At 38.6% G+C, this 9819-nt stretch overlaps 1 protein-coding gene across 1 annotated transcript; it reads left to right on the forward strand.

Annotated features, from left to right (window-relative positions):
• Positions 1 to 792: 792 nt before the first annotated feature.
• Positions 793 to 3881, forward strand: LOC137440518 (formin-2-like; the record flags this gene model as incomplete). The annotated part of the gene is made up of 3 exons (XM_068136746.1): positions 793 to 909; positions 1580 to 2574; positions 3584 to 3881. Coding segments are annotated over 3 exons (1290 nt in total), but the record flags the coding sequence as incomplete, so codon positions are not given.
• Positions 3882 to 9819: the final 5938 nt, after the last annotated feature.

Genomic DNA, 9819 nt, shown 5'->3' on the forward strand with positions numbered 1-9819 from the left:
TCTACTCAGACTACATAAGGCAGGGTCACATGTTTCCATGAAAGATTTTTTGAAAATGTAGAAATTGTCAAATACAGAACAACCATTCCAGACAGGAAGCTTTTTTTAATGTTACTTGTTAACAGTTTGTCACTTGTCAGAGGAGTTTCATATTTGGGGTAGGAAGAACGTTCTCTTTCAGTTTTGTCGTCTTTTCCCTCCCAAGCATACTGTCTGGAGAAAAGCATGATTACTCTGTTCTGAGATTAGCTGTTTTCAAAAAGTGAACATTTGTTGTGTTCTGCATTCCTAATCTGTATTGTATCACTAGACTGTATATTACAATCCTAAGATCAGTGGTATGTTGAGTCTTACATAGATTGCATCCCTTTGAAGAAATGGTTAACATATATCCAGTTAACAGACTTAAACTAATGCTATGTCCTTCTCACTGCCATGTCTGCATATGCCTGTGCACACAAACACTTGCAGTACCAGTGATCAGTTGTTGGTTGTTTTCTTGGTGAAGCTATGTGGGGGAAGGGGAGGGTTGCTGATGATTCTTGTATTTTCACAAACATAATCACAGTCTAAAACATGCTTATATTGATGAAGGTAGTTTCATGTTTAAGTAAGCAGTTTTCCTAAACTATCTTCTTTCACTGTAAGATGCAGCTAGCCAAGAATATTTATTTACAAGTACTTAAAATAACTGGATATGTCTGAACTTCTGGAGTACAAATATTCTTGATATAAATCTACTTTTTACATGGTGATGAATGTTATCTATTTTGTACTTATTTTCTTTCAAAGGATGATTTTGAAGTGAAATCTGAGGAGCGTGCCAGTGTCATCCAGCAACTTGAGCAAACCATAGAGGATCTGAGAAGCAAAATTGCAGAACTAGAGAAACAGTTCCCTGCTGCAGAAGTACAAACTGCTGTGAAGGAGCAGGAAAATCAGCACACACATGCAGTCTGCAGGGACCTCAGCAGCATGACTCTTCATACAAAAGAAGAGGAGACCACACACAAGACTGTGTCACAAGCAAGATCTGTACAAACGTCACCAATGGAGGATTATTTAACACATATAATGCCTTCAGCCAATGCACTGCCACAGCCACCAGCTCTACCACACTTAGAAAGTGGCAAAAGTGAAGGGCCAACTCAGAAATTGCCAGCTCTAGAACTACATCCCACATTTTGTTCTGAAATCTCTTTAGTTCTGTCACCGAAACTAATCTCAGTGCCCCTGAATCAAAGCCAATCAATACAGAGTATGCAACAGTCACCTCTTCCAGGACCCAAAGTTAATTCATTCCTTGCATTTGAAGGAGAGACTAAAATGACAGCTTCTTCAAGTACTGTAGATGTGACTTGTATTGAACATCCCCCTTCTTTAGCCCCAGAACGCACATGTAGCATTCCCTCATCACTGCCAGCATCCCTGCCTGGAGCTCATGGTCCTTCCCTTGCCACTCCCATGTCCATGGCAGGAGTGCCACCCCCACCACCCCTCCCCTGCTCAGGACTCCCTCCCTCTTCTGGTCCAGCAGTACCACAGCTGGACCACTCTTTCCTAATTCCACCACCACCCCCCTCCTCCGCCTCCACCATTGCCAAGTGAGGAGACATCAATTCTGCCTCCTCACCCTCTTCTCCCATGTGCTGGAGTCTCACAAACACCTCTACCACCACCCTTGCCTGTAGCAGGAGTCCCACCTCCTCTGCACAGTTGGGGCATCCCTCCGCCACCTCCACCTCCTCTGCCTGGTGCAGGTGTCCCTCCTCCACCACCTCCACCTCCTCTGCCTGGTGCAGGTGTCCCTCCTCCACCACCTCCACCTCCTCTGCCTGGTGCAGGTGTCCCTCCTCCTCCACCACCTCCACCTCCTCTGCCTGGTGCAGGTGTCCCTCCGCCACCTCCACCTCTGCCTGGTGCAGGTGTCCCTCCTCCTCCGCCACCTCCACCTCCTCTGCCTGGTGCAGGTGTCCCTCCTCCTCCGCCACCTCCACCTCCTCTGCCTGGTGCAGGTGTCCCTCCTCCTCCGCCACCTCCACCTCCTCTGCCTGGTGCAGGTGTCCCTCCTCCTCCGCCACCTCCACCTCCTCTGCCTGGTGCAGGTGTCCCTCCTCCTCCGCCACCTCCACCTCCTCTGCCTGGTGCAGGTGTCCCTCCTCCTCCGCCACCTCCACCTCCTCTGCCTGGTGCAGGTGTCCCTCCTCCTCCGCCACCTCCACCTCCTCTGCCTGGTGCAGGTGTCCCTCCTCCTCCGCCACCTCCACCTCCTCTGCCTGGTGCAGGTGTCCCTCCTCCACCGCCACCTCTGCCTGGTGCAGGTGTGCCTCCTCCACCACCTCCTTTGCCAGGGCAGGGAATTCCACCTCCAGCCCCACCACCTCTTCCAGCACCAGCCCAAGGAAGCACATACCCAACAGTCCCACAGGGATGTGGGTTTCTTCCTCCTCCATTACCAGCTGGTTTATTTGCAATGGGGATGAATCAGGAGAAAGGGAGCAGGAAACATGTGATAGAACCTTCTCGGCCAATGAAGCCTCTTTACTGGACAAGAATTCAGCTTCACAGTAAAAGGTAAGTGATAGAGTTGTAAAGAGAGTGGTTTTTTCACTTTATGGCTGCCCTGATAGCATTGTGTGTTATTAGTCTTTTACTGCTAGGCAGGTCTCTGATAGAGCCTCAATACAAGCAATTTGATTTGCAGTTGGGTATATAAATGGGATACCTGTTTTCCTTAAAGCACACAAACTCTGAGTAATGTTATTTACATGTGAAAGCTTTCCAAGGGTAGTGTTTTCATCTGTCCTTTGGGGTTACATACTGTGTGCTGATCAGAGATCTGGGGGTGACTGTGTGCCACAAAGCATTCTGTGAGGTTATTTTTAGTATGTTATTTTTGTGCTTCCCCTTAGCTTTCCCCTTAGCTGTCTTCATAGCAGCTTGCAAGTTTTGGTAGCATATTCCTTGTAGACGAATGTATGCTGAATGCATTTTATCCTCCAGTTTCCTTCTCCAGTGTCCTAAAGATCTAGTTATTTTTTATTTTAACCACTCACCCCCTTATACATTCAGTTGGCAGATTCAAACTGCAATTGGTTTGCCTGGCAGCATAAATGTATTCTGGTAGCCCTTACTTTACTATCACTTTGACGTACTTGGTTTTGGTAGTTGAAGCTTTTTTGATTGTAAAATGCCATTCTTGGTTGTGACAAGAAGTTTCTTTGTTAATCTTTTCTTTATGCCTCTGAGTACTGATGAATTTCTTCTTTCAGGTTCTCGCTACTGTTACACAGGTGGTCTGCAGACAACTGACTATTTCTACTTCTCTTTGTGTCTGTGTCTATACGTTTTATAGCTTATTTCTATTCCTGTGTATGTAAAGTGGGTGATATAAGTGAGCTTGACCATTATCATGTATAAAAAAAGAAGTATGGGGGAGAATCTATAGTATGTCTTATCAAAATGCTGCTAGTAGAAGCCAGGCAATACCTTTTAAATTGCTGCTATTTTATTTCTTCATTCCTCCATTTATGACTTTATTTAGTTTGACATTGCCCTACATAGGTCTTTTGCTTAACTTTAGAGATTCTAGTGCTTCACTTGTGTGGGAAAAAATTGAAGAGCCTACCATAGATTATCATGAGTTTGAAGAACTGTTTTCTAAAACAGCTGTTAAAGAGAGGAAGAAACCCATTTCGGACACCATTACAAAAACAAAGAGCAAACAAGTGAGTACTTATTTAATTTCAGATCTTTTCTAGGCTGGCTTTTATATAAAGATGTATTTTTGCATGCAGCTGAGATGAATTTTGCCTGATGTGAAATTGTTACAGTAAAAGGAGAGAATGTAGGATGGGTTTTAAAGCTATATGTGTTAAAAACTGATGAATTTTTTTTATATAAATTACTTTTCAGCATTGTATTTTAACTTTTTTTTTCTTTATCCAATTCAAAATTAACAAATATAAAACTAAAATAATTAGGTGCATATATGATGCTTTGAAATTTTCTGCACACATGCAATGAGTAGTATATAAATTATTCTGCCTAAATTTAACATTAAATGAGTTGCATATGAATTACCATGACTTTAGAGAAAAATTTTGTTTAAGATTCTAAGTCTTAATGTTAAATCAGTTGTAACAGTTCTAAGTTTGTGTCTCTGTGTATAATGAATATGAAGTTTATCCATACTGTAAATGACAGGCACAGCTGGAAAAAATCCAACATTAGCCAAATTGGTTTCTTGAAATAGAATGGTATACCGTAAAATAAAAATAGGAAGCATATTTTAAATGTGAAAGCTTAAATCCTGTGGTAAGTGAATTGAATCTAAATGTTGATGTGACTAGAGATCTGTAATCTTCTTGGTATCAGCATGAAAATAAAATTGTTGTGGTATAACAATTATTTTACAATTAATCTTTCAGAGAAGAATCATAAAGAGCAGTTACAATTCTTGTTTTATCTCATCCTTACATTCCTGTACTCAGTTCAAGACTGGTTTGTTTTGTTTTGTTTCCATCATCTTTATCATACAGGGTTTTTTACCACACTGGTTATATGGCAGTATTCTTCAAAATCTTCATGCAGCAGACCTTATGTTTGAATATGGCCTTTTCACCTAGTAGTGATCTTGCCCCACACACACATAGTGGGCAGCAATATAAACATGCAGCCACTCATTACAGTGCTAGCAACTTGCTATAGGCAGAGGAACTCATAGTTAAGTTAGAAGATTATCCCAAGATGTTGGATAAAACCTTTATCTGGATGGATGGAAAGGACAGTGCAGTCATGCTCATGTGGCTATTCATCATGTACCAGTGTGTTGTACTAATTGGGATGGGAGGAAAGGTAACAGTGCTGCAGCTACCTTGCTGTCCTGCAATAAATCTGTGAAGTTCTAGACTTCTGTTGCTCTTCCCTCCTAGGAAAAGCCCTTTTAAATGTTTATGCTTAACTAAATTAGTATGATAGCTCTTTAAGTAAAAAGAAAAAGTGATACTGTGCCTATGCACTGTCAGACTATTCACATTTCATGGAGTTTGGTGATACAGATCTCTAAACAGTAAAAATTATGACTGTTTTATATAAACAATGGTTAGAGATAATGATGATGAATAAACATTAGATGTGGATTTTCATACCAGGAGTATTTCTTTTTCTTGCAATTAAAAATTTAGACACATTGTGAATAAATAAAATGTAGAGAAAACTAAATGAAAATGACCAATTGGTCTTTACTCCTTTGAAAGAATAAGTTGTTTATGACAAAAAGCTCCACACAAGGAACTTTAAGGTAATTTAAGTAAGTGCCATTACCTAGAACGAGCATTCCTGTGGGCTACCTGAAGTGACAGAAGAGAATCCACTGCATGTTTCTCTTCCTCTGGTGATTTAACAAATGCATGACTCTCCAAAAGAGAGAAATTGTCTAATGAAGATGTATGATTTGTTGAACTGGGGAAAATATATCAACTACATGGATAACCACAGGCTTTCATTTGAAGTACAATTAAAGCTATTTGTTGAAGATGTCAAAGTTAAGTGTTCAGGTCTTCAAATCCACTTTGGATTTTCATAGTACTGACATGAAACAACTGAAGTATAACATCTTCATGAATATATTCTATGTACACACTCTCAGCACTTTGGAATGCAGGCCTTAATTTTTTAAAATTCTCCCCATTCATACCAGAGTAAACACTTGGATAATGAAGTTGATCAATGTTTAGCAGAATAAACAATTATTTAGGGAATGCATGGCAGTAATTCCACATTTTATAGGAAGCACCAAGTCCTATTTAAGTGGTTACTGACTTACATGGTTTCTGTGATAGTTACAGGTGCTGTAAAGATCTTACAAATGGTGTTTCTGCAGTGATTTTTATAGGAATATGTTATGCAGAGCAGATCTGCTCTGTCACCTGCTGAGTTACAGAGAAGCACTGTACAGAGCAGAACCAGGACCCACAATGCCAACTCTGCTTTTTTCCAGAAATGCTCTAGTCTGACGTTTGGTTTGCCTCCTTACGTTGGTGTTCATGCATGCTGAGCAAATGCATTGCTTAGATGGATTGGATGTAAAATAGTAGCTACTATGGAAACAGTAGTCAGTAAAAAATGCCCGAATAACTTTCAAATGCATAAAATATTTGGTATTCTATGTAAACATTTGACTTTAGTAAAACAATATTTTTATTGTAAACTGAAATAAAAACACCCGAGGCCACAGGGTGGGGGGAGGAGAAAATTTAGCTAATCTGAAGAAAGATTGGATAGTTTCAGGATGTTTTAGTGTGTGAAAGAGTAAATATTTTGGAGTTCACTGCTGCACTGGACACAGCATTATTTATGATATATGGTATGGACTACATGCCTATATTTGCTTCTGCATATATAAATATACATGACAATGATTTCTAAATGGCTATCCCTTTTAAGTAGTGAAAATACCTATATTGTTGTTGCACCCTATCCAAGTATTGTTTCAAATTGTTTTTTCTTTGTCATGGTCACGCACAAGTAACTTTATAATAAAATACAAATCAATAATAATTTTAAAAAAGCAATATTACATCTGAATGAAGCTGAGTGAAGGTCACATTAAAATCTATTCCAGAACATCAAATAAAGAGGAAAAAGGTGAAGTATTGTTATTTATTTGTCAATGCAGATAATTTTATTCTCTTATTTGGTGCTATAGTAAAAGCTGTGATTTATTTTACTGCGTTAATAGGTACATGTCAAATTCTCAGGCACTGTAAATATGTGCATGCTCACTCAATAAGAATGGATACTAAATCTTCAAAGAAAGTTCTTTATGGCCTATAATACAGGTGGGAATGCCATTGCTACCTATTAAAGTGGTCTGGCTTTCATTATAAATCCTTGTTGTTATAACTGCCAAAATCTAGCTCTTTAGGTTGCAAGTGTTGTTGGATCAGGTTTTTATTTCCCCTCACGATCAATGTCTACTTCATTTTACCAATGTTAAGAAAGATAACAAAGTCTAGTTTTGTTCATGTCTGCATAGTTTCCTAGACTTGAAATACAGAAAATTTTATCAGAATATATGTCTTTCTAGTGGTGTGAAGAATTTCTTAAATTTTGCCACTCTGCAGGCTATAACTTGGTTCCTGTTGCTCAGAAGACACTTCAGGTATAATTTTAAAGAATTTTTTTCTAACCTTGTAGTGGCACATTGAAAACAGGAGCTAAGATGAGACAGGCAAAGAAAGATTAAGAGGAGGAACTTGGAAGGGAGTAAAGACCTGAGAAAATCGGATGGGTGGAAATATAGAGCATAGTAAGTTTGATTCGGTGTCACCTCTTCTTCTGTCTAAAGTAATTTCTCTCAGAAACTTGTGAACCTGGGGTATTCTTGACCTGAATGTTCTTTTCAGCAACAGTAGATTTCATCAAACCTATGGTGTGTGATCTAAGCAAAGGATGAAAACTGACTCTCTAATGTCTTGTTCAGCCATGCCATGTAGTTAAAATACTAGTTCTGGCTGCATGACTGGATAGTATTTTTCACAGGACCCTTTCCATAAGTAGAATGGACTGTGTGGAATAAACACAGTTCATAGTGATTGCTTGGAAATAAAGCTGTTGCCTGAGGAAGAAATGCTTTTATTAATTGTTGCAGCACTTAGAAACCATGTTAACTAGTGAAGCAGGGAATAAAAAGATGGTCTTGTGATTAAAGCCATACACTCAAGAATGACAGTAAATGAAGTATAGCCAGTGTGTGCTGGATGGGATCAGTGGAAAAATGGTACATAATCTTGATATCACTCTCAGCATAAGAAGTATGCAAAAAAGAGGCTGAGCTGACTTGCATAGATTGCTTTCCTAACTTTTGAATAGTCATAATAAAAGCCTTACTGATAATCTTTTAACTGTTTGGGGGTTCTGTTTTTAAATATACACATAACCACATTGAACTTCTCAAGAACAGACCATGTGTTTGTAATCTGTCATGTAAAGGAAATAAAAATGTTAAAGAAATTCTCATATGGAAAGCCCACTATTAACCTATTAAGATTTTAATCTCTTTCTACTCCAGAAAAGTTTCATTTTGTTTTAAAAGACTGAGATGCAAACAAGATGTATAAAAAAAACAACAAAAAACAACACAGTTTAGTCCATGATTTCGTTATTTTTTAATTTTTAAGTTGAACATGAAGATGTTGTAGTAATAGAATACCTCTATAAATAAAATGGCACATAAGTAAACATTGTTAAACAAGGTAGATGCCATGTTGAGTTAACAAATTTATTCATGTTTATTAACAAGGAATGGCATAAAGGGGAAAATTTTCAGAACAAGAGAGTTTATTTCCACTGTAAACAGTGGAGGCACTGTCTTAAGGACCTTTCTGTATCCACACTTACCTACCTGTGTCAACAACACAACCACTTGCTGTGATTTTATGTGCTCTGTAGAGATACAGCTGGGGTTCTCCTGCCCCCTGCCACACATGGATTTTAGAGGACTTCATGATGTTGGTTTTTTTTTTTTTATTTATACAAATAATTTCATAATTTATTAGATATCTCACTTATGTGGCTTATTATTTTTGTGACATGATTTATGAATGTGATCTCTGTATGGTTTATTGCATATTTCATAGTTATACTTGTTTTGTAGTGACAAAGTTGTCTGTAACAAATGCAGTTTGTAACTGACTGCATCTATATATCAAATACAAGTACCTGTTCTGGTTTCCCAAGATGATGGTCTTTGTTAACCATATGCATTTCTCAATCTTACTTCCTTCCTGCTTTCTTTTCTTTGAATTGTATATTTGCAACATTAAAAGTAAACACATGACAACCTTGCAAACTCATCCTGTGCTCTAAGAGCTCTGAAGTTTCTTTATTTTGTTCAAGTATCCTTGCTAGCATTGCAAGGTTCTGCTGATGAAACAACCTTCTTTAGATGCTAATGCTCCTGATTATGAATTCTGTGTAGCTGAGAAAGGTTGTATTTATTTCTCAACCACTGGAGCTGTGTAGAGTGTATGACAGTGGCTTCATGTATCTCTGAGTCTGGAAGACCTCTGCAGGGGAAGGTCTTACTGTAAGTTTGTTCAGATAAAGAGGAAAAACAGACTTTGGATCAGAGCAAGTGAGCTGCAGCTGTTCTGTAAAACTGATAGTTGTGTATCTAAAAAATGTAACCTAAATCTTGAACCCCAGCCAACCCCAGCTGTACCTGATGCTATAGAGGCATCTCAGAGCCAGCTTTCCAGGCAAGTTGGTGATTTCATGTTTCCGTAGCCAGTAGTTCTATATGTTTCACATAGTTTCTTCTCCATATTTCCATGGTGCTTCTGATACCCTCAGTGCAATAAATATAGTGTTGGATGACATAAGAGTAAGGCGGGGGGGGGGGTGGGGGGGCAGGAAGAAAATGTGAAGACAGCAGTATACTTTTCTTCTCCCATCTCTCTGTCTGGATTTTGCTAAGGAGTCAAGATGCAACATTTTTCAGTACAATTGTTTTTAAACGTTATCAAGAAACTTAGTTATTTGAGAATCACATAGAGATTACATACAGATTGAATGTGTTTCACCCGGAAATTAAAGTTTAGTAACTTAAGTGGAAATATACTTGTCTGCATTACTCTCAGCTCCTACCTGACTTACAAGTGTAAAAGATTTTTATTGTCAGCCTGAAAAAAAAGGCTTTAAGGTTTCTTAATTTTTCAAAAAATTATTATTTTTAGAGAAATGTTGATTTTCACGTATTTTGGTTATAGTTATATTTTGTTACTTTGTGCAGACAGAACAAAAGAATTCTTATAC

The sequence above is a fragment of the Melanerpes formicivorus genome, unplaced genomic scaffold (genome assembly GCF_026170545.1).
Source record: "Melanerpes formicivorus ecotype bairdi unplaced genomic scaffold, bMelFor1.0.p_v2 SCAF_3141, whole genome shotgun sequence".
NCBI lineage: Eukaryota > Metazoa > Chordata > Aves > Piciformes > Picidae > Melanerpes > Melanerpes formicivorus.